The sequence below is a fragment of the Ceratina calcarata genome, unplaced genomic scaffold (assembly GCF_001652005.2).
Source record: "Ceratina calcarata isolate Rehan_Ccalc_2016 unplaced genomic scaffold, ASM165200v1 scaffold428.2, whole genome shotgun sequence".
NCBI lineage: Eukaryota > Metazoa > Arthropoda > Insecta > Hymenoptera > Apidae > Ceratina > Ceratina calcarata.
Window position 1 is genome coordinate 406,116 of NW_017166501.1, and position 25,043 is coordinate 431,158.

Below are 25,043 nucleotides of genomic sequence, written 5' to 3' on the forward strand. Positions count from 1 at the left end.
TACGTGCGTATGTAAAAATTCGTCAAAATGCCCAAACGCTTCGATTCTTAGTTTCCTACGAAAGTCTAAGCCTTCGCTTCCCTTTCTATACGTTTCTCAAAAGTTTTTTATCACGATAAGCCAAATGATGAAAGAATTATACGAAATAGTTGTACGTAAGCATATACGTAACGAAAATTGAGAGACATATAAGATAAAATTAAATGTTGAATAGTAAAAAGTTATGATAAATAATTGAGAGTCATGCCGTCGACGCGCTTAACAATCTTTAGCCGAATGAATTTGCTTTTGAAAATCAATGGTTCCTTTGACCTCGTTTAATCATCGTAAGGAATCGAATCAAACGCCGGTGCAAAGTTACGTGCAAGCGGTTTTAAAGAATTTATTAATTATAGACCGAAACCGTGTCACGATCGTTTTGCCCCATTCGATTTTCCTGAGATAGTTAAACAATCAACTCTCCGATCGGTTGGTATGCGTTCGGTTTCGTAGTACCGTTCGCTTTCACGAAAATTTATTCCACTTGCTTATTTTCATTTGTACCGTTACGTTACGTCAAACGTGAGCAGACCTCGAGCCTCCATATACAAATCTATAATTATTTCAAGAAGATATAACGATAGTACATTAGTAAAACAAATTTTCTTCGCTTGCGAGCGAATGTACAAGGATGCGAGCGAATGTACAAGGATGTGAGCAATCTAACGCGAATGGGAACATCTAATACGCAGCACTGAATTCTTTTTACGAACTCCCAACACAGTTGAGTCTCATTGTTGACGACGATGGAATATTGAATAAGACGAGATAATCGATACCGTTCTGCGATATTTCTAAGCTCGTCCGTTTAGATATTTATTTAAATCAGCAAGCAATGCGATTAGGTATAAAGGGAATCGGATGAATTTGTAATCTATCCCCACCGCGAGTTTAGCGCGAGTAGTTGAATAAGCGGCGGCAGCTCGGCGAGCAGCATTCGCTCGTCGAACGTTAGTTTGTAAGTTCGATTTCCTATGAAGACTGATTAGTTAAACGAATCCGGTGGAACGAAAAGGAAGGGTCGAGCTAGTGTCGAAAAGACACGCGATAGGAAGTGACCGTAATTTTCACCTCGCCGAGATTTCACTTCTAACCTGAATTCGTCGTTAGGTAGTTAGTAGCGTGTCCGTCCTCGAAGCACACATTTCTATCGCAGTGAATTACGGTTTTGAGAAGGCGACGTTCGTCGAAACTCGAAATCCTCAATAGTAATAACGTCGTTTTACAAAAATCATCGCCAGCTTTGAGTGCCAGAGGATATTACATAAAGATCGGAATATTTGGATAACGAGATCAACCGGTGTCACGTGGACCTTCCCTCGTCACATTGTCATGAGCATTTGAAATCCAAGAACGTACGATTCGAGTCAGAAAAAACAAATAGAAACTCGTAGAGAGTGTCGTCGATACATTACGAAATCGTTCGAACGAACATCATCATGTGGCCGAAAGATGTTGGGATCAAAGCGATGGAAGTGTACTTTCCCGCTCAGTACGTGGATCAAGCAGAGCTGGAGCAATTCGACGGTGTGTCGGCCGGAAAGTACACCGTGGGTTTAGGCCAGAGCAAGATGGGTTTCTGCAACGACCGGGAAGACATCAACTCTCTGTGTTTGACAGTAGTGCACAGGTTGATGGACAGGCATAAGATAAAACCGGAAGACGTGGGAAGATTAGAAGTTGGAACAGAGACTATAATCGATAAGAGCAAGTCGATCAAATCTGTCCTTATGCAATTGTTCGAACCCCACGGTTGCACCGACATAGAAGGAGCCGACACGACGAACGCCTGCTACGGAGGCACCGCTGCTCTCTTGAATGCCGTTGCCTGGGTTGAGAGCAGTGCTTGGGATGGAAGATTAGCATTGGTCGTCGCTGCCGACAACGCGGTTTACGCTGCTGGAAGCGCCAGGCCGACCGGTGGTGCTGGAGCGATAGCGATGGTCGTCGGATCGGGTGCACCGTTGGTAATTGACCGCGGAGTAAGGGCGTCGTGTATGAAACATGCTTACGATTTTTACAAGCCGAATTTAAAGTCCGAGTACCCCGTTGTAGACGGACAATTGTCAATTAGATGTTATCTGAACGCGCTGGACAATTGCTATCAGACTTACTGCAAAAAGGTGAAGAACAAACACAATCGTTCCACGTCTTTAGATAGTTTCGATGCAGTTCTGTTCCACTCTCCATACTGTAAATTAGTACAAAAGTCTCTTGCTAGATTAGCCTTTATCGATTTTCTAAAGAGATCTAGAGAGGAGGTGTCGAAGAAGTATCCAGAATTGACCAAGTTTTATGATATTAAATTAGAGGATACTTATTTCGATAAAGAAGTAGAGAAAGCGTTTCTGAACGTCAGCAAAACAGACTTCCAAACGAAGACGCAACCCTCTTTGATGATAAGTAGTCAAGTAGGTAACATGTATACGCCGTCTGTATACACCGGATTAGCTTCTTTATTAATTAGTAAATCAGCGAAGGAATTAGCCGGTTCGAAAGTAGGGATATTCTCGTATGGTTCTGGCCTCTGTTCCACCATGTATTCGTTGTCGATAACGAACGACTACGCAGAGGGGTCCGACTTGATGAAACTCGTCTCGGGCCTCTCTTACATCAAACCAGACCTAGAGGCTCGTCAAAAAATTTCTCCGACCGATTACACGAAAGTGTTGGCCTCGCGTGAACAGAATTGTCACGTTGTTCCCTTCACTCCTGAGAGTAGTATCAGTAACATGTTTCCTGGAACGTATTATCTCGTCCACATGGACGAGAAATATCGACGGACTTATAAACGAGTATGAAACTCGTGTTAGTCCTTAATGGTTAAATCGTTAACTGATTTATTATGGGGTCTCGTCGATTCTTGTAAAGAATATCTCAATGGTGCATGATTATTTATAGAAATAAAAACAGAGAATTTATTATTTAGGGCAAAATGTTTCTATTTAACTAACACGTTATCGTGTATAAAAGATGTATTAAATATTTCACAGAAATATTCTTTACACATTTATATGTTTTTTAATACATCTATTATACACCTCTCCTAATTTCTTTAGTAACAGCTATTTGTTGATTATATTATGTTTATACTGTTTAGTACATTGTCGTTATCTATCTACTGAATTTGTAAATTAACCGATAATTGACGGTAATTTGCAATCAAAAATGATCTAGGAAACTTATAGGTAAAAACACTTGCGAGTTGTCAATGTGTCATTTATTTCAATAAATTGAATAACAATGTTTAAAAAAAATACGAGAGCTTCAGAAGCATTCGTTTAAAAAAATATATTATTTGTGTGCTTTCTGAGATTCGCTTTGTTACAAATAAATAAGAGTATCCATTTCTAGTGCGTCTATAAATACGTTGAAGTACGTCGTTTTCGTGTTTGTAAAATCTAAACGCTTGTTATTTACAAAATTATGCGATGTCTAAATATCCGATAAAACCGCGACACGGAATACCTGGCTCGATACCGCAGTAAGATCCACTTCTATCAATAATCGAGTTGTTATCAAAAATTGTTGTACACCGTTCGATCGATTTATATACAAATTTCGACTTGTGAGTTTTAAACTATTTTAAACGGACAGCTCGAGCAGGAGGATAACTTCGTACCCCCGCCAAGTTTTACAGTTTCATCCTCGCTAGCGTTTATTTGGCGATTTTCGTGTCTTCTCTGTAAACGTGAAATCGTTATCTTTAAAGATTGTAAATCATCTTAACGTTTACCTTGAGCTCGGACGCCAGATAGAAAAATACGTTATCAATATTGGTATTCTCTTTGGCGGATGTCTCCACGACTTGTAGCACTTCGGGAAGATATTGACAAAGAGCTTCTGCCTCGCCCTTCTCCACTTCCCGCAAATTTTCTAAATCACATTTGTTACCTACGAGTCATCGTCCCACTTTATTAATGATATTCGGATCGTTCGTACGCGAAATCGGAAAATTGGCTCACCAACTAAGACTAATAACACGTGCGACGAAGAATACCTGCGCACTTCTTCTACCCAATGTTGTAAACTTAAAAACGTAGATCTCTTTGTAATATCGTAAACTGAAACGTATTCAAAAGAAAAACAATGAGAAAGCTCGCGGTGTCTCTAAGCGTATCTTACGCACCTACGATAACACCGTTAGCAGACCTGTAATAACTTTGAGTTATAGTACGAAATCTCTCCTGACCAGCTGTGTCCCATATTTGTAACTGCAATCAAATTCGTGGATCACGTGATCTATTTTACGTAAAATAAGAAATTATTCGTTTTCATTTGCGGAAAGTATAGAATGCAAAATTTGTATAGAGTACTATAATGTCGAGTTCGAAGTCGAATCTGGGTTGAATTCCTCAGGAATTCGTGGTGCAGGTTAAAGTTAGTTGGAAATCGCAAGTATCTTATTCTGTAGCGGTCGATCGATCGGATAAACGTACCTTGACTTTCTTGTTATCGATCAGCACGGTTTTCATGGAAAAGTCGACACCGATCGTATTGCCGTGCTTCTCGATGAACGTGCCAGATCTAAATCTCTGAACGACGCATGTTTTCCCCGTACCACAATCACCGATAAGCACAATCTTAAACAGATAATCGAATCGCTCGTCATTCGTTTCCATCAAGTTGTCCGGGTCGCGGTTCGACATTTCAATTCAATCTTCAATCCTTGATTAAATGTCGACGAAACTCTTCGTAGACCGCACATCCGAACGTATACTTGGCTACCTACGCCATTGTTTCGCTCAGCTTCATCATTTTGATGATATTCTTATTTAAGTAGTACAGTTGGTAATTGGCGTCAAGTAATCCCGCTAACCGGATCTCTACGTTACCATTCTCTTTCTCTCCCGAGTGCGACCTGCATCGCATTATCAAGTTAGGTCCGATCATTAAAAATTGGAAGATTCTAAGAAATATGGAGATGGAGATATGAATGGGATAGGGTTGAATTATTACATGTATTTATTATAAAGATATTTTTACATAAACGTTATCTATGCCTAAATAATTATAAATACAGGAGGAATAAAACAGAACAATTATTTGCCAGCGGTGAAGTTTGAAAGGCCTTCTAGTAGACTAACGTACGCAGTGTGCTCGTAGTTCGTACTCAGTTCGACCAATTTCTCTGCAAACTCGTTCGATACTCCCTTCTCTTCGAGATAATTCATCAGCAGATCATAAAGGTACTGAAACAACAAAGTTTTCTTTGTACAAAACATAAAAAAAATGCAACTGATGTAGTTCACAGCGAAGTAATTGTTACATTCCCTTATTTCAATATCATTCGTGATAAAATGATTCCATAAGAGAATGTTTTGCTTTTCCAAAGAGTAATAATCAGAGCAGTTAGATTCACTGCTTTGTACTCAAAACTTTGGGTACTTCCTGTATCTGCAATATGAATTACTTACACCATCGATAATCTCTCCAGCGACAGCGTACACTTTGTCAGAGTGTTCTCCGGTATACAAGGTAATCTCATCTATGCCAAAGATGTCATCTGCAATTAAATAACAGATAACGATATACGCTCCTATCAACAGAAACTGTTATCATCTAGAATGAAATTTATTTACTGTAGTTCTCATTGGCACCCGATGCACCTGGTTCGTTGTTAAAGGAACAGGTGAATCCAAGGGTTTGATTTCCTCTAATTACATCTATGGTAAAGGTCGGTTTACTTTTCATATCTCCAATATCTGGATTGTCACTAGTCATTTCAATTTCTGGTTCGGGATCAGAATCTACCGTATGATTTATATTGAAAGAAATTCTAACACTGAAATATAAATTCTGTTAGCATTAATTATCATGATCGTTCAGCTCTGTTCTCTTACGTTTCATTATTTTGTTGCTTTTCCAACGTAACGTCTGCACCATTCAGGGATACTTTGAATCCATCCAGTTCGGTAGGAATAGTTTTCAGCTTTTGAGCCTTCTTTTCTGCTATGATTTCTTCCGCTAGGAATTCCACAAGCTCTTTCTCAGCTAAGGAACAGGAATTATATAGTTTTTATAGAATTAACAATAAAATCTAAGTATAAATAATTGATTATAAGTACAAACTAGAAATTATACGCAAAGCGTAACTATCGCAATTAATTTTTTACGAGTAGTGGAATCTTTAATACGATTAATATACCTTTTGTGTGGGCACTTCTGCAACAACCGCAATTGCAGGAAATGTGCTCGTGTCTAAACGATTTTACCGTGGCGAGAGGTGTGATTTGAGCATGTCGGGAAACATTCCACAGCGTCCTTAATGAATTGCCAGTGATTCCCGTGCTCGTGGAAGACGAGAATAGATTCTTGATCACAGAGCAGCGTAGCGTGTTCCTTACAATTCCATTCATTTTGTCAACGTTCGCTATTTCTCGTTTTTCGCGTCTTGTACCGGTATGCTCACAAAATGGCTCTCCGATGAAACGAGCGAGTGCGAGCGAGCAGAGCACGAGGCACGAGGAGCACGAGGCAAGAACGTTGCTGTGCCGCAAAACAATAAAACTTCCGGGACGAGAGTTAGCCTAACGATAGTTTTATCAGTTTCCTACTCAATGTATGTACCGATTGAGCACGATGCAGGGAAATTTATATGTGCAACACTGCGCCACACGTAGGCAACAAGCGTGCTGGTATCTTATCTTTAACTGTTCCTTGTTTGAGAAACTCAGCGCGAAAGAAGTAGAGCACCGAGGAGGGACTTCGGTTTGCATTTCAATTGATATTTGATTATACGTTATAGAGTATAAAATGCAATTGTCTCCTTATCTTAGAAACATTCTTAGTAGTGTAATTCATATTTTAAGTTATCTGGGGTCTAAGGATTTCAAAAAGTTCCTCTTCCACTCCCTGCTCCGATCATTTTATTAACAAAGTAATTACATTTACAATACATCGCTGTTCCATTTTAGTCGTTCTACTTATTTTTATTTCGTTTCTTCTGGCTGGAAGTTGGGGCATTGCACGAGCCGTGACTCGGAGCTTCGATTAATGTACCTTCTTCCTAAAGGGTTTCTGTTCCTTCGCAAATTCCAATTACTATACTATAATGATACTAATTTTCCCAAACAGCTAACACATTTTAATGAAACTCGAGTATTACACGTCTGAAGCTGGTGAAAAACGCCACAACGCGATAAAATACAAGCAATGTACGTCAGAAGTGTCCAACAAGTAGTTGAGCAAACGTGCATTTTTTAATCGGAGTTAATAGCAAAAGTCGATAAAATAGTAGTATAAAAACAGTAACTACAATTCTTACGAGAAGTAACGTGGTATATCAGTATAACAGTAGTTATAGTGTTACAATACTTACGTCAAGTAATAAATGCGTCACAACACCATGTCCCACTTATAACAATTACGTGCGTACGAAAGAGCGGCAAATGCACATCGCGCGCAAACGCGGTAGAGGTATGCGTGCGTGACCACTCAAGGCTACCGCGTGTGCACGTAAATTCAAAATTACTCTATGAGTTTCACTATTCCTCAACGCACGGCATTGGTTGAAAGACGGCTACAAGTTATGTTTGGGTCAACGTATGTTGCGTTCACTTGATCTCAGAGATATTGTAAAATAATTTAGATGTGTAATTCTGTGCTATTCAACTAATAGTTTAAGACGACATTGATTTAATAGCGCAATTGGCTAAACGTGAGTCAAAATGTCTCTAGCGAGGAAGGAACGGTGCAATGGCGAACAGTGACAGATCCGAAAGATCGGACAAGTGGCGCGATCTAGGATGTCGGCAATTATTCGTCTGTGATCGGGTATCTCCGGGCGATGATTGCCGAGTGCACGTTACTATTTTCAGGCACATAAGGCACCTCTTGACGGGTTTTCAATAAGTGAAGAGGGCGACGGTGCAAGAATCCCTTTTTTCTTTTTAATTTAAATTTTACGTGCGGTAGATGCCGAGATCGTAGTGGGTTGTGTGCCGCGCAATAAAACCGTATGATGCTGGGAGACGTCTCGGCAGGACTTGGCGCCTGACGGTCTGTCGGTCGTTCCGGCAAAAATGAAAGAAGCTCGTCGGTCCGAGCAGCTGATGGCGGCCGAGTGCTGTTCGAGCCTCAGTGTGGCTGATCGCAGCGTTTAAGTGAGTGTGTGCGTTTAGCTGCGCGAACGTAGTGCGGCTGCCGCGTGCGGAACCGAGATAATCCTGTGAAAGATAGATTTCGCGCGGCGAGAGACCGCTCGTACGGTTTGCGAGGAGCTGCATTTCGTAACGGGGCTTCTTTCGCGACTCGATATATCCCCTACACGCAGGCACGGTATACGGGTAAGCCTGCCAGCCGTTCACGGTTCTCCGGGCGCCGTGAATCGCATCTATATGTTAAAACGGCGAGAGCCGAAGAAACGAGCCGTAGCCCAAATCGTCGGTGATGGTTTCAGGTAACGCGTAATCCACATACGATCAAGGAGAGACACACGGTGCCGCTTCTGTGTGCACGGTGTAGGTGGGAGATTCGACGTACGACGACGGGGCGTGCGTTCGCGTGTGACAACGCCTAATAAGCGATCGCGCCCCTTTTCTCGACCGATACGAGAACGGGCTGCCAATTTGCTCGACGAATATCAATCGGACTTGTGAACTTGATGGCTCTCCTCGGTTGACAAACCCGACTTTGACTAACGTGGTGGCCTGTTACGCGATACGGAAAAACTCCTCGTGCTATGCACGCACCGATATCAATTTCCACCCCTCTCTGCCACAGGAACGTCTGAACCAGTAGGTTACCGTGTTCAGATACACCACGTGCGATTTGTAATCGTGTAGTGTGTTGCTTTGTCCTTGTGTGTGTAGTGAGTTCATCTTCCTCGACGCGGAATGCGACCTCCTCGGGGTGGACGCAATCTCCTTTAGTCGCGTCCAACGCCGAAAAAGTGCAGCCGAGGCACGAAGCTGCCTCCAGCGTTCCACTTCCATCCAGTTCTCATAGTGCCTCTGCTACTCCAAACATGTCGTCAACGACTTTCGTGGACCGGATAGATCCCTTCGCCAAGAGATCTCTCAAGAAAAAGTCCAAGAAGTCACAGGGTTCCTCCCGTTATCGGAACTCTCAGGATGTTGAGCTACAGCAGTTACCACAGCTCAAAGGTTAGTCATCGTTTGATATCTCTGTCCTATCTTCTATGCCTTACAGATTTGTTCAGAAGAACGTTGCAAGGGCATTGATACAGTTGGACAAAGCAGAGATCTACCGTGTCGCTCCACTATCTATGATCATGCATTTATTACTTCAGTCGAGTCGCTCTCACAATTTGATCAACCGAGACACAGAGATAATGTTACATAATGATGGGAATACGTTCTACTCGAACTGACAGAAAATTTCGCTATACCAGACCAGAGGCAGCTCATCATCTGATATTGATGCCAGAGTGTAAACAATCAATGTGATCTTATTGTCCTTCTGTCCAATGTACTTGTATAAACGTTCTGGTATTATCATACCAGAGAACCAGATTCTGTTCTATCGAGCATACGGTTCAAACATCTCTAAACCTATGCAGTTGCCAATCCATTTACCTTTTTAATATTGAGCAATCATAAAATACATGCATGTACAGTTGAAGGACAACTATTTTTTGGTGGTAAACGAAGTTACCAGCTCGAGCTGATTCATGACTGATTTCAACTCGCATACTCTTAAGACACATCCTTACTATACTTTAATGTATGATTTCAACCAGTTTCATCACTCATTGATTACCAAATACAATACACTTGCACGCTGTTGGATAATTCAATTATAATTACTCAACATCATAGATGATTTACTCTTGTATCTATTGGAAACATTACGAATTTGTATAAACCCGTATTAATATTTGTGGGCCAACGTTAGGAAGAGTATTAGGTGATGACTATTTCTTCCCGAATTACATATTAGATCTTTCGATACGAAGATGACGCGAAATCGTCCAAGTTAACCTCAAAATATTTCACCACAAGAGCACGTTCGTACTGTGTACACGATATTTCATTTCTCATTCCTGAATCGTTCGATATAATCGCTTTAGAATGTGATAAAAGTTTCGATCTATAAAGTATTTAAAAGACGCTGCTTATAATTTTCTTGGGTACGTGTTCGACGTACTTGGGTATTGACGCATGTTCTTAAAATCGATGAGGAGCAGTAAAACAGAGGTCAGTTCGCATTACTCGACCAATTTTCCTTCGAATTTCGAGCATCCCCGATTGCTGTCAGACTGTACAGAAATATTTTTCATTCCATGTCAATGACTCCCAATGTACCCGTTTCGAAACAATGATTCCGTCCGTTTTTGATTGCGTCAGTTTCCCTTAGAGAGACAAGACCCGAGAACAGTAATAATAAGTCTATGCCTCACCTTCTCAATACTCGGTTAACATCAGATTTTCTATGATTACCCGAGGATTCGTTTCCAGAAGGAGAACTAATATAACCAAAAACGGGCGGAATCATTGTCCGAAGTTGTAGACAGTCGCGAAAGTTTATTTTACCATCTGCAGAAGACGCTCGTATAAATAGAAAACTGGAGTCAACTTGTGCATCGGCACTTGCGAATTTCCGTCACGTCATATGCATGTAGAATTGCGTCACGTATTTTTAATACTTGCTTTGGAATTCTGTTTCGCCGACAATATTCATCGTGAGACTTAGATTATTTTCGAATTCTAATTTGATTCTGATTGACAAAGCCTTTCGCCTATAGTTCTTGCCTTAAATCGCTCTTACGTGAGACGCACAAGTTTATTGCCTTTCGTAGTTGAGACTGTACGCGGAACCATGAATCATTAATTTCGCAAAAAAGGATCGTTTTGCATATCCTACGTAAACGATTCATCTGCCCGTTGGAATCGATCGGACTATGGACAGCTCACGTATTTATCTATACGTTTCGTGAACCAATCATTAGCAAGTTTAAAGTCATTAAAATATTTCTCAAGTATCCACGTTTATTCTTACGTGATATGTCCTCACTAAACAACAGCCGATGCAACGACGCAATCCGATATGATTTCTTCCCTGTATGTAATATCAGGAAGGCAGAGGCTCGGCCAAGTATCGAGAGGATCTGCACTTTGTCGGCTTTCCGATGTCGGATCCATTCGGATTCAACGAACTCGCACTACTACTTTCGTAGGTGGTTGCTTGAAAACAGTACGTAGTGACCCATAAACTCGCGGCACGTTCGAACGACGCGCGGTTATGCGAAATACAGGCATCCACCTTGCAGTAGGCAGTGTCGTTCACCTCTGCCAATAAAACGGCAGTAGTCCTTGTAGCCTCTCTCGCTCTCTTATTCTGTTGCTCGTTCGGCTCGCCGTCTTTGCCGTTCTTCTCTTTCTATCCCGTTCGCACTTGTTCCCGTCTCGTTGCCTCCGCCGCTTCGGCTTCTCTCTCCGTCTTCTTCTTGTACGCACGTGTTCACGGCATTCGCGGGCCGATCGTACGCGTACGAGTATCGACACGCGCGATCTTACGTTTCACGGAAGAGTAACTTTCGGTACAACGCGATGACTCGACGAGATTTACCTCGAACTTTTATGATTGTTCTATTATCATCGACTCGCCCCCACTCTACGCGCGACACTTTACTAATTCAATAGTGTATTTACGTGTCACCGTGGACGGTGTCCGTTATGAGCCGGATCGTAATACCCTAGTCGCGTGGGATCATAACCGTAGGTAAGCCCGGTTTCATGCAGGATTTATGTACTGCACAGGTTATGGCTTGACACCGAAACGAGCGAATGTGCTTCGGATAGGTTGCTCCTGCCAACTACTTCAGAGGATCCTTAGTCAACACGCTGCGTAGATCAGCAGTTCCTGAATTAATGTTGAAAAACGAGTAGACGATCGAAATGACGATTATTATGATCGAATACTATCGTAGGTGTAACGACGTCGCGGAAATGGCCAAATGCATGCGTACGATTCGCTACGATAGATTCGCATCTAGATAATGTAGCCGAGGATTCGACGGAAGGAAGGAGAAAGAGAGAAACGCACGTTTCGTCTCCTCGCCAACCTACGAATAAGACTTATTTAGAAACACGTAGGTGTGCGGCCGCTGTCTGCCTACGAGTCCGCGTCGTTCAGCAGCCAAAGTACATCTCCAAGTTCTAATCGTTGGGATACAGTGCGGGAAACACGAAAACTTGCACACTGCGCCTGATAATAAAGGTTTAATTAAATCAGCTTACATCGGTTCGGGAGATCGGTCTCGGTTCTCATCAAAGTCTGTTAAATTCTTTTAGAACGAACGAACGTTTGTTCGATTCATTCCAATTGCGAGCTACCCTGTATACGTACTCCTTTGTGTCAGGAAGCATTTATAAATTCTTTGATTCGGTTCGTGATAAAGCGGTTCAGAGAGCTGGTCGTTTATTGATTTATGTGTTTCTCTTATTTACAACGATAACTCGACTCCTATCGCAGTGTCTTGTTTAACTAAACGCGTGCACACAAGACCCGCGAACACCAGCGTTCATAAAAAGAGGATAAATACAAAATCATCGATCCACGTTGAAGGTTATGATTTTGTAAGGACTACAATCTTACATATGTATTCCATTTTTTTATCCATCAGAAATGTCTGACGATGTCTCTGTTCGTGTCATATCGTCGGTTGTTGCGACACTGTTAGACGATCACTCTAATCGCCTGCCGACAGATAAGAAGCTTCAGATTTATCATCGCGCAAAAAACAAACTGTTGCCGCGCACACCGTGAGAGAAACGCGTGTGTCGGCTCCTGTTATCGTCACACGTCATGTTCGTTTATCGTCGGTTCAATTTTAGTTTACAGGTGACTGTTATCCCTTGTAATGCGACGTCTAACATAAGTCTGTATGATGCGTGATCTAACTTAAGAAAAATCGTCACACCGTGCGAGTTGCTATGATCGGCACTGACTCCTTTCGCGGACAATCGAGCGTTACGATCGCTTTGAAAATCACGGACCAGCTGGAGCTCGTAGGAAATCGCGAGCGGTTGCGAAATCTGTTTAAGCCTCATGACGCGGCGAGGGTATTACTTGTTATTGGGCTTGCCGGCAGGAGACTAATCAGGGTTGAAACAGCGAATACACACGCGAGTCACCTACCGGATTCCCGTTACGGCACGTTCGCGCCCGTGAGAGTAACAGAGAACGCGGCCCGGAGTCGCCAACGTTTTTCCACTTGTCGCGCACGAAATTGGACTAATTTCGTACACTTCCGGTTTCCTGGAGGGTTCTCACGGCCCCCCGTGTCTGCTGCGTCCGATTTCGTTTTCACTTTCTTCTCTTACCGTCTGACAACGTATTTATCTTTATGCGTTGTTCAATGACGCAAATAGTCTCGTAGAAATTTGCAATAACGCTGCACTCAAGGCTTCGTGCGAACGAAATAAAAATTGACTGCTGATGCATCGAACTTGTTGCGTTGAAAGTGATGCTTCCTCTAACCCGAGCTGCTTCAAAGAGACGCAAGGGTCGCGTACGCGGATGCTGCGAAGCTAGTCCAATGATATAACAACGTGACGCATTCTCCTGGAACGGAAAACAACCATTTCAATTGCATCTTCAAGAAGATTCACGCGTCTACCAGGAATTTCATTTCTGGTATCAGACTGTGTTACGTAGATATTGTTATTTCGAGTCTTGCAGTTCAGGCTCCTCCTTCCATCAAACTATTTCATCTCATCACAGACAGAGTTCCAGAATCGCACGTGGTTTCCTTCCCGTGTCCTCGCTGATGTACACTGTGGGCAAGTGGCAAACGCGATTCGCCTAATTGACGGCGCCATTGATCGCTACGGTCACTGTCAAGATCATCGCGGTGCTAAAGGATGATGGCGCAGTTTCCCTGTCGATGCGAGTGGGCGAGCTGATCGTTAAACCGCGTTTACACCGTAAACGGTGTTGGTTTACATGCCGATTTTATTTCCTCGTTTCACTACGCAAATTCGTGGAACTCGGATCGTCGTTCCGTTGCCGCGCAAGAGAACAGGTGATGGCAGAATTTTTTCGAAATTCGAACAATGCATTTCAGGTCTTTAACAGTCATCGTCATGCTTTTTCCCGTCGCCGTTGTTTGCCACAATGTTTACTGGTTCACTTCTCTTTTTACGAAACGACGCAGGGAACAAAAAGTATTGTTGAAAAGTTATTTCCTGCAGGAATATGAAAAAATAGGAGAATCGATCCGAGTGCGCCGTCCGAAGCATTGGAAACAATGAAATATTCGTATCAATATTCCGTCGAGATTAATCGAGATTTATTTTTCCAGGTAAAATAACTCTAAACATTTACGGACGTATTTCGTGTCCGACTTTGGAAACGAGCATAAACATCGTTCTTGATCTCTGAAATACGGTCTCTAACGAGTTGTGTCGTTAATTGTATACGAAGCAAGTTGCGGGGAATAGAAGAGTATTAGACAGATGTACGGTTTTACAAGTCGGAGCGCTGGTACAACGACAAACATCATCATCGATCGCGACGCTGTCAGCGAAATCCGCAGCGATTTGCATCGAGCTTATGCGAAGGACGCGCCTGTCTTCAAGGTTCTTGCGATAATTATGTTAATAGAGTGGGGACGTGTTCACTTCCATTTCATTCCCCGATCGTAAACAAACGCTGTGAGCGAATCTTTCTGGCATTGACATTGACGGGACTTGCTGAAAGGGTGAAAACAGGCTGTCGCTAATAAGGAACAGCCGGGGAGGAATACATACCGCGCGGAAACCGTCGGGTTTGTCGTCGCACGCGTGAATAGAGAGGCGTCGCGTCGCGACGCGACGCTTAACGCTCTTCGCCGTTACGCTAATTGGGCTCGATTCGTTCGACATTCTATACGCATTCTCCTGCGAACGAGGGAGCACGCCTCGTTGTGCGCCAGGTATTTCCATTTAACAAGAATTCAGCGTGAAATAGAAAATACTTCACTGTATTAGCTTTGACATAGTCATAAGGCGAGAGAAGTTATTGCATTTTGCAGTTAAAAGTGTGATTGGCACAAGGGCGCTTGATGTTCTTCGTAGAAATCTGCCTGGATCAATCGGATCCACTGTTTTCCTCTACGAATTCGGTTCGGTTTACTCTTCGATTTTTCTCGCGTGACGATAACAAGCTTATCGTTCCTATTCAGCAGGAGTTCCCGTATGCAAATGTTTTCGTCTGTTTCCCAGCGAGAACGAAGCCTTTGCACGATTGATATCGTTAACGTGTGGAAACGAACGAAAATGGGAATTAAAGGAAAAACATGACGGCGATCCGTGTGTATATTTATAGTTAGAAAAGCAAACACGATTCAAGCGTGATTCACGGAGAATCGACGGCACGTTCTCGGCGGCCCACCACCGCGGAGGTTTACATACTTTCCGTTCGCGTTTCTTGGCCACGGAAAAAATTCGCTGTTAACGCGCTCCTATCGGGTGTTGCAGAAAAATAAAACAGGATGCAGCGTGATGATAAAGATCATTGGAAATTAGTACCGACCCGCTGACTTGGAAATCCTGTACGTGATTTCACAAGAATTTTTTTAAATCAAATCTTTATCGTATGTCAATATTTATGAAGTTGAGATATTAGCATTTTAAATTCATAATTAAGCGATTGCTAATGGAAGTTTCGCTCTCTTCTAATGCATACTAAATCCATTCGTTTTTTTTTTACAAATGTTGGGATACTGGTTTGACCAGTTTAGTTAATGCCAAATTTTCACGTTCCCACGTAAATGACAATTTTCGTGCTGACAATTTTTAGAAATCGGTCGCGTCAGTATTTTGCTAGACGTAGGTATACGTAGTGCATGGAGGGACAGTGATCGATAGAGAAGTTTCGCGGTGCGCATACGAGCATCGCTGCGAGGAGGAAGCGGAAACGAAAGTCCTAGGTGAAAGAGAAACGGTCAGTACGGTGACCCGTGAGTCATTGTCGAGGTCAAGCCGATACCCAACAGTTGCTGGTCGAGCCCAGAGTGCAGCTGCGGACTGAAGGCTCGTCGACCTGGCGTAGGCAGAATCCGTGTTCGTGTTTACGCGCAATCGTCAGCAAAATCTCGCGGCAGAACCCCTGTTTAACCCCAGACTGGGAAACCGATCGAAACCGCCTTGCGCGGGCGCCTTCAATTTTTCCTCCTTGCTTCGTTCGCAAGTGTTTGTCCCCGACCCGGCTGGATCATCAACAAGTTGAATTCCTCGCCTGCTCTCTCACCCCGCGAACCGCTCCTTATTTTGTTTATCGTGCGTCGATTTATCGACGAACAAGTGCCTTTTGCCAATTGCCGTTCAAGTTGTTTGTTTTCGAGTTTATCGTCGTCGAGGGACGACTGTCTTCAGCCTCGCCTTTTCTTCTTTAGTCCCTCGATTTAACAGTTGAAGTAACTTCTTCTCCTATTGTCCTGACGGTCGGCACCTCCGACTCTCTCGCAGCCAACACAAACACCAAACGACAATTGGCTACTGCGACAGGATCAAACGTCTGTGTCCTCTTCAAAAGAATTGAACCGTATTCATGTACTTTTCGAGAAACTTGAATAGTTGATTGGAAATTTAATTTATGGGCGCTTACTGAAACGACGTGTCGCACGCAAATACAGATATGGTACCGGTGAACAATTGGAACTCGAAACGAATTCATTGAATAGATTACGGCAGAATACAATCGTGGCTCGGTTCGGGATCGTAGAGTTCAATACCGGCGACATTCGAACGAGGGAGGTCCGACGCGAATGAAATTTTATGTTATCAGCCGGATCAAAAAGTGGAACGGACCGATGTATCGCATGGATGCATCTCTCACGCGTAATCGGTTCTCGACCACCGTGAAATCGAACCGTACGTAGATCCATCGGTCCGCTCCTTCTCTAATCACGACCCATTGTAGCGTCCTCCGTGTTGGAAGCAGTCCATCTCTGAAACACTATTCACAGAGAGGATCGAGACCTTTTTCCTTAATCAAAGATTGGATTCCGTCCAACCGTATTGGCCGAGCAACACGGGAAAGAGCCGGTGAAACTGACCCACGAGGTCAAGGATCTCTCTTATATTTGTGAGAACGCGATTCAGAAAAATCCATGGGTCATAAAATACCGAGCGCCTTAAATTAATATTAAACCTGCCTTTTCGTACATTAATATATTACATGAACAACTAGCATAATAATAAGAATATTATAATAAGAAATTTACTGTTCATGCAATGGAATGGTCACACAATGAGAGGAGTTTAATTAACATTAAACCTACAAACAGTGACCAATAAGAGCACGCGTAGGGCCCGCTCTAAGCCAAGGCTGAGCGCCACGATCCGAGCCAACCTACCCGTGGGTGACTGCAGGCCTTACGCATGTTTTTCGTTAATAATTTAACCCTTTGCACTCGAGGCCTTTTGCGCTCGGGCGAATCAGCAACTCGAGACGATTTCGGCTATATTAGAGAACTTTAGGGGTACTTCAAATCATTTTATACCCAAAAGAACGTATACAAATAATAAAATTTTACCAATTTTTTCATTTTTATTGAATACAACAAAATCTGTTAAATATTACAGTTTGCAATTAGTTTTCGTGCCGGGCACCGTAGCGGCGCCGCTCTAGTACAAAGGGTTAAAAACCATGGCTCACTTTGCATTTTGGCAAAGGAAATTGTTGTTCAGAAACACCTCAAGAATCATCTCTTTTCGGCTCTAATACTTTTTCTGGGACGCCCTGTAGATATGCAATAAGCAATTGAGAACTGATTGTGAGTACTGAGGACTGAGAATTGTGAGAAACGACTATAAATTCGGACCTGAGTGGCTAGTTTGGATGATTTGTCAGATAATCGTCGTGATTGCTAATCTACATTATAAGGCGCGATAATAAGATATCGATTGATTTATTATCTCGCTGACCAATAGGGAATCTATAGCAGGAAATAAACCACCTTAGCTACGTGGCTACTTTGATAAAAGTTATCGCGATTACGCGCTATCGCGTAAACTTACTCACGATCAAGTTTGCTCGAAACTTTTCTCCGAAGGATGTCGGAAGAAATTTTAATTAACAGAGTCGGTTAAACCGTATGAAGTTTCGGCTGCGAATGCTTTGCCGGTTTGCTAATTAGTCTCTTTGTTACGATCCCGGGGATTTCTCCGTAAACGTTGCATTAGGTAGTCAGGTCAATGGAACCACAAATTACGGTATTCCCAACGAGAGGCGAGTAAAGCCCTGTTCAAGTTCAGGCAGTCTCGTTATTCCGAAAGTATCGTACTGTTATCAATCTTACTTTATTACCAAATAACATACGAAACAGTCTCATCTACGATTGTACAGAAAAACTGCATTTAGTCACGTCACAATCGTCCGATTTACGTTTTCGACGAGCATTATTTTTTTCAACACCGTTCATGTAAGAAGCATAACAAATTCCTAAGTACTGGCTGTTTCATAATGTTTTGGCATCTCGAAAAGGCTTGCGTAACTGTGGCTATCAGAGTCCGAACGAGAGTGCAACGTCTTAACAATGACGAGGCGTTACGAAAGCAAGAGGGACTTGCTTTCAGCTAGTAATCCCGATCGGGGGAGAGAGAGGACGTTACACCTTTACGATTATGTAGCAAATGCGATTATCGCGGTTGACCGTTCATCGAAGAATAACACCACGAGGGATACAGAAATAATCGTGGCAAGCCGCTTAAAATGATCGCCTCGATTCGTCCCGGTATTATTACCGGAGCGCAGAAACACGAGAATAGGGGGGATTGCACAGAATTTCGACGAGTGACGCGAAATATTTTCCGTAGCTGACCCTCCGCAATTGCCACGGTCGAACGGAATGAAGACCGTCGCCAAGAGCCATTTCGCTTAAAATTCTCGGGTCTGTTCTCCGGTTTTCTAAGTGCTTGCCATTTAAATTTCATCGGTTTAACTCTGAAACTGCTCCGTTGCATTCCGCAGGATTTCAAAGCAAGTTTTTTCAAAGTTACACGACGTTAATTGCATAAAATTATAATTGCTTTAGATAGAACATCTCTTGATCAAGTTTCATTATCCGTAAATTCCATCGCGGCAACAATCTTTTGTCGCGCGGAATTGCACGATTTCTCGAGGCACAAGGATGAGGTTTATGTCGGTTAATAAAGTTTTGTTCGTGATAAATTGAGGTGTCACGCGAGGGCGTCTTCGACCTGCCGCGTTTTCCTAGATTCAACATGGTAATCTCGAGTGTCTCGCCCTGGATAAACGGGTCGTTGCACAAGGGTCTGCCAAGCTCGCCTCAAACGAACAAGAATTTCGATGAAATCCGATACTGCATACTTTCGTCAATTTTATACAGAAACGGAGGCAAGCTTCATTCTAATTATACGATGATCGGGCTTCTGTGAACGAAATTAATATTTAGTATTAACAACGGTTGGAAAACGATCCTCCTTAAGGTAGCTCGACAGCATTTGCAAAACATGTACGATTTTAATACAAGTTCAACTAAATAATAGTTAATGTTTCGAACTTTCATTTTTCGTAAAGAAAATATAGGGTTTCCGTGAAAATTGTTTAAAAAAATGCATTAGAAAATTCTNTGATTTCTTTTTAAAAAATACGTTTCTAAAGTTGGGAGTTCCAAACTTTTGGGATTGACTGTAAAGCCAATACATCCTTAATTGATCCATCAATTCGATATGTATTTGAATTCTATGTTTCGTCAATTCAAGCTAAGTGAGTCATTAATTTCGTCAAAGTCAGGCTAGATCTTGTCAACATTCTCGTTCTAATGAATGAAAATCAGGAATTCTCTTTGAGACGATCTTTGAAAGAAAAAGAGTGATAGCCATTGACCGAGTGTTCTAACGTGTCGCCGCTTCTTTCATTGACAGCGTCCGTTGCTTCTCGAGCTTTTCCGAGACAGCTTTCGCAGGTTCACATGGTCTCATCCCTTAGATAGTTTTTCGTTGAAAACTCTGGAGTTAATGTTGTAATTTTGAAATCATGCAAGGTTAAAAATGGGTTCAATGTGAGTAATCGATGCAGTCATAGAATCGAAGTCCGACGATAACCAAGAAGGACCAATAGAATGTATGAACACGTGCATTGCTGGACTTATATCGAAGTCTGAAGAATGGGATAGTAAACTTTCATATCTGGTCAGATACAATTCGCAGGGAAATGAAAACAATTCCCTGGTGAGAAGAGGTCTCTGGAACTGGGCAGGGTATAATTCCGCTGAACCGACGACGATCGACAATAAAATATCTCTCTTCCGTCGAGACCTCGAATTTCTGCATCACGAAAGCGGGGCAGAGATCATTCGAGGCAATGAAATTGAGACAGAAATTATTCGAGGCAATGAAATTGAAACAGAAATTATTCGAGCCCATCCCTCAGGTCCTCCTGAACCTGGAGGATTGAAATATCGATCGAGGAGCAGTGACATCATCGGCGCGTTGACCTTCCTGCGCGATCTTGAGGCGGTCTCGCGTTACGTAGCCGTACTCTACTAATGAGAATTACGCAGCGGCACGTGTGCAGTTCAGCCGGTGCATTCTCATGTTGGAATCGAGCAGAAGAAAAGAATTGAAGGTCGAATTCCTCTTAATGAATCAAGAACAAGCTACACGTATTCCTTTATTAATGCGATTAGAAAATCGCATTTATCGATTAATCATTGCTATCGATTAATAAAATTTACTAATTATCTATCTTTCACAGTTCTTCTCTTTGAACATCGTTATCTACGGAGATGATCAAAAAAATGCGGTACAGCATGCAGTATATATCATATCGATCAGCAAGTGACGGGAAAAAAATTGAAAACAGAGGTACCGGAAAGATGGTAAAAAGAGAGGAGAGACAGAGAATTGAACGAAGCGGAGATTCACCGATGTACGCGTTCGTTGAACAAGGAAGGGTGACAGATGTCGAGGGCGGGGAAGCGAAAGGCAAAGGGAGAGAAAGAGAGCCGAGCCACCCGATGAACCCCCAGAGAAGCGACGCCGGTGGTGGGAGTATTGATCCGGAATGCCGGCGACCGGCTGCCTCTCCTTTGCCTTATATTTTCTACTACCCTCTCTGTTTCTCTCAATTTCTCCGTACCTCGCCCATGCACCCTTTCTTCCTCTATTCTGCTTCCTGTGTCGGTATCCTCGTTCGTTCGCGTTCGACCCCGTCCCGACCCTGACTGAACCGCGAATCACTCGTTTGTCTCTTGTCCTCGATTTTAAACCTGTGATCCTCCCTTCGTTCCTCACTAGCCTCCGAGAATATTAAAACGGGATTGCCTTCTGTTTCTCGCGCGCCTCTCGATCGTCGCTGCTCGCGACGTTTTGCTTACCCTCGACTTCCGATCCCTGAACATTCGCTCCTCGCTCGGTTCCACCCCTCGGCACGGAAGTTCAGTCTCCGTGTCCGCGTCGCTTCCGGAAACGCTTTCAGAGACTCCGCCGCTGCCATTTTCGAATCGTTCATCCTTTAAGCACCTTCTGATCCGTCCATCAGCCTCTGTTTCATTTGTTTTCTAGTTCCTTGTGCTACTTTCGCTCCCCGAATCTCTCCGGCGAATTAGTCGACGGAGAAGTTTCGTCGTCTCTTTAAAAGTTTCGACGGACGGTGCGTTTAAGCGAATAATGCGTAATGGCCCTTAAATGTAACCGGAGTAAACAACGTTGCTTGATCCATGCCACGTATGTTTCAACTGGAGTGTTACGCGCGGCGTTGGAAAATTTTCGCTGTCGCCTTATTTTTCCCGTCGACGTTGATCGATATCTTTTGTCATCTCTTTTGTTCCAGTGATCTACGATCGTTTTTGTTTCTCTGCTCGAGAGTGGACATTGAAATAGTAGACGCAGCGGTGTTTAAGCAGAGAAAGAATCGAGTGTACGTGACACAGTTCCGGGACCAATTTATTCCCGTCCTCTCATGCTCCGTTTTTTTCCCTCCCATCGAGCGAGTGTAATTCAAATTTTCAGATCGATTCTGATCAATGTAAAAAGTAGCGAAGAAATTAATCGAGTTCTCGGGTTGATTTATTCTGAATATCGAGCCAAGAGTAACTAGGTCGTCCTCTCACTCACTTCGTGTCCCCCCGTCGGTCGCATCAAAGAATCGTGCGATGGACGAATAGCCGTAAAAGCGGCGTTCATGCTGCAAGGCTACAAACGTTATACTACGACCGGCGGTAAGAGTACGTGAAAGTACGTCGAGTTATGAATGAAATTATAAATACGGGCATGCCAGACGGATCGTGCACGTAACTCCAACACGATTAACCGTAATTCTAAATTCGGAGCCACAATTTCGTTGTATATCCGATCGTTCAGTATTCTCGACCCTCCCATTGTTCTCTTTATTCACGGCAAGTGCCGTTTCTTTTTCGCCGAAAGTTTTCGAGAGAAACAACAATGGGACAATGGGAGGATCGGTTTCTCTGACCTCCAAATTGCAACTGCATTAATGTGGGTGGTCGAACGTTTCTAGTTGACCTTGCTAAAGCAAACTCGGCCCCGCCTAAAGGTGGAGAACTATCGATAGTCACTATCATCGATAGTTTCTGATATTTCCATATTTATTTATTTATTTATTTATTTATTTATTTAAACCGTTTCTCCGTACTGGACAGACCCAACGGAAGGCTCCTGGACAAAATCCGTTTAGCCTTTTCCGCTCTGTACGAAACTTTCAACTCATATTTTCATATCCTACTATCGATGCTATCGGGAACATTCGAAAAGGAGGGAAAAATAAAATCACCCTTCATACAATATCGATAATTTTTCCAAAGTACTACAAGCAATCTATAATGTTTTTCTCTTACTTTACATGGATTTTCTAAATCGATTGGATTTTAATAGCAAAGTGGCGTATTTCGCCCACATATTATATGTGTCGCTTCATGAAAATAGTTTAAACATACAACTATGTGATTTAATATTAAAATCTCGTCCGCCATTAGTGGTGCCCTTTTATATATTTAATAATGTCTGATTCGAACTATTTTTAGTTTCTAGTAGTCTCTTAATCATGTACAACATAATATACCGGTTAATAACGGGTAATAAGATAGCACTTTGGACGCGACGCACCGCGTACCACAGTCAACGTGGCGCTGCCGAAATTCTAATTATGTTTTGATTTCGGGCAGAGTGTCAATTCCCAAAGAGACACGGATGTCGTCATCCGCGGATGACGCTCGATCGTGACTCCACCGATTTCCTAGCCATCGCCTTCCGCTTCTGGCGCGTGTTCCCTTTTGGCAGTCGACCGACGTGTGTATACCTTCGTGTCGCGTATGCCTTTCTCGCGCAAGGTAGAACGGCGAATACCTGCGTCGAGCGGAGGGATTCGCATAATTCGATAAATTCATTGAGGCCACGGGGCGCGCGCGCGACTCGGCGGAAAACGAAGTTGGGCGCGCGACCCGTTCTCTCCCCGAGGACGATTATTATGAACCTTGCATCGAAACTAATTTACTTCTGATCAAAGTTCGACCAACACCAAGGGTGGGTGGCTTCCGATTATTTCTGCCGGTTAGAAAAGTTTGCTGTTTTTAATTACGACCAGAACGTCGTTCGATGGAACGGCGGGCCGCGTGGACGAAAATAAATGAAGCGGAATAATCGAGGTCTTACGGGCGAACCGAATAATCCTCGGATGTTTTTTCCGTTCTCCCGGTTGCGTCTGTGTTGCTCAAAACACGATCGCAAGGTCGCATAGCTGAGATATTCGGCTCGTGCTTTATTAGCGCGCAAATAAGTTAGTCGTAATTAATCGTCACCGACGTCCTAATCGCTATTTTAATTACGCATTCGAATAGGAATTTTCCTTTTGAATCTGACATCGTCGAGAATTATTTTCCAAACGATGGATTATCTATAGAGTCGAGAGTATGGCTTCTATGGATCACGGGTGACGGCCGTCGACTATTTTTATCGTGACGCCGTGGTCAAAATCGGTGTTCCGATATTTCATTCATCTACGACGGGTGCGTCTCGCATACAACAGCCCAGTCGCTGATTGAAGAAAGTGCCTTTATTACATGAAAAAATGTACGTAGGTTTCATTGTCGCGGCACCTGTTTCCCGATTACCGATTAACGCCAATTCCTGCCGGGGGTCGGTTTTAATGACTCGCGTCGTCACGATGATCACGCGTGCACACGCGACTTTTATGCAACAGTCCCGTAATCCCTCGCATTCACCTCTGAACATCCTTTCAACTGTAACGGTCGTCAAGGTTTTACTTTACCGCCCTCTTCATCATCTCTACTCTTCTTCCGACCCTCTTTCCTTCCGCACGCTTTTTAACATCCGCCAACCCTGTTCTTTGGACCAGTCGGCCGAGAGCTCGCGTTAATTCGTCTTGCCTCGTCGTTTTCAATTACTCACTGATCTCCACACGAATATCTCGCGTAGAACGATCGGTGGAATTTGGAGCGCGAGCTCGTACAGCTCGACACTGTTGAAGTTTGTAACAATGAAACTGAGCCAGTTTGAGCTTGTTAGTTTCCCCTAGGGGGACAAAATTCATAACGCGCAGTAAATATACAACTTATTTTTCAAAGCTCGATCTGACATCGATGATGTTGGATTTTAACACAATTTCGACACGTCAAAATAAAAAGAATCCTAATGTAAGTGGTGGTGATGTAGTTAAAATCGTTTTTATTTTGACGCGTCAAAATTATGTTAAAATCCAACAGTATCGATACCAGATTGAGCTTATGTTGAAAATAAGACTTAGACTTATTACTCGTTTTGAATTTTGTCTTCCTAGGGAAAACTAGCTCAAGCCCGAGCTGCCTCAGTTTCACTGTTACTAGCTGTACAATGTGTCCCCTGAAACGAACGTAAAAGTTTCTACAACAATCCGTTTCCATAAAAAAATATGCCCCCTTGAAATATACGAATACCGTACAAGAACTTTCGTCCATCTCACACAACTTGTAATAAAGAATAATGAATACCCTGTTTATTGTGTTTATTTTAATAATAGTAATAATGTTTTATCTTATTTCACGGGCAAAGTCCATTATAACATACAATAGAAAG

At 42.9% G+C, this 25,043-nt stretch overlaps 4 protein-coding genes across 5 annotated transcripts in view; 2 read left to right on the forward strand and 2 right to left on the reverse strand.

Annotated features, from left to right (window-relative positions):
* The first annotated feature begins 910 nt into the window (after positions 1 to 910).
* Positions 911 to 2,967, forward strand: Hmgs (hydroxymethylglutaryl-CoA synthase). Its single transcript, XM_018027594.2, has one exon. It carries the CDS (start codon positions 1,479 to 1,481, stop codon positions 2,838 to 2,840), a length of 1,362 nt encoding a protein of 453 aa, XP_017883083.1. The 5' UTR covers positions 911 to 1,478; the 3' UTR covers positions 2,841 to 2,967.
* A 348-nt stretch (positions 2,968 to 3,315) lies between these two features.
* Rab19 (RAS oncogene family member Rab19) lies at positions 3,316 to 4,892 on the reverse strand. Its single transcript, XM_018027596.2, has 5 exons — positions 4,479 to 4,892; positions 4,169 to 4,253; positions 4,005 to 4,103; positions 3,776 to 3,933; positions 3,316 to 3,722 (listed from the first exon to the last, which is right to left on the reverse strand). The coding sequence occupies exons 1-5, from the start codon at positions 4,686 to 4,688 to the stop codon at positions 3,615 to 3,617; spliced, it is 660 nt and encodes a 219-aa protein (XP_017883085.1). The 5' UTR covers positions 4,689 to 4,892; the 3' UTR covers positions 3,316 to 3,614.
* Positions 4,893 to 4,986: 94 nt separating this feature from the next.
* Positions 4,987 to 6,549, reverse strand: P32 (complement C1q binding protein P32). Its single transcript, XM_018027597.2, has 5 exons — positions 6,188 to 6,549; positions 5,883 to 6,033; positions 5,622 to 5,824; positions 5,457 to 5,545; positions 4,987 to 5,231 (listed from the first exon to the last, which is right to left on the reverse strand). The coding sequence occupies exons 1-5, from the start codon at positions 6,396 to 6,398 to the stop codon at positions 5,082 to 5,084; spliced, it is 804 nt and encodes a 267-aa protein (XP_017883086.1). The 5' UTR covers positions 6,399 to 6,549; the 3' UTR covers positions 4,987 to 5,081.
* Positions 6,550 to 7,790: 1,241 nt separating this feature from the next.
* wdb (serine/threonine-protein phosphatase regulatory subunit widerborst) overlaps positions 7,791 to 25,043 on the forward strand; it is a 21,663-nt gene continuing 4,410 nt past the window's right edge. The window contains exons 1-3 of one of the 2 annotated variants that reach the window (XM_018027656.2): positions 7,791 to 8,327; positions 8,441 to 8,777; positions 8,853 to 9,146. In XM_018027656.2, the coding sequence (XP_017883145.1) occupies position 8,777; positions 8,853 to 9,146 (295 nt within the window). In that variant the 5' untranslated portion in view covers positions 7,791 to 8,327; positions 8,441 to 8,776. Of the gene's footprint in view, positions 8,778 to 8,852; positions 9,147 to 25,043 lie in introns of both variants that reach the window. The other variant, XM_026815066.1, reaches the window with a different exon arrangement.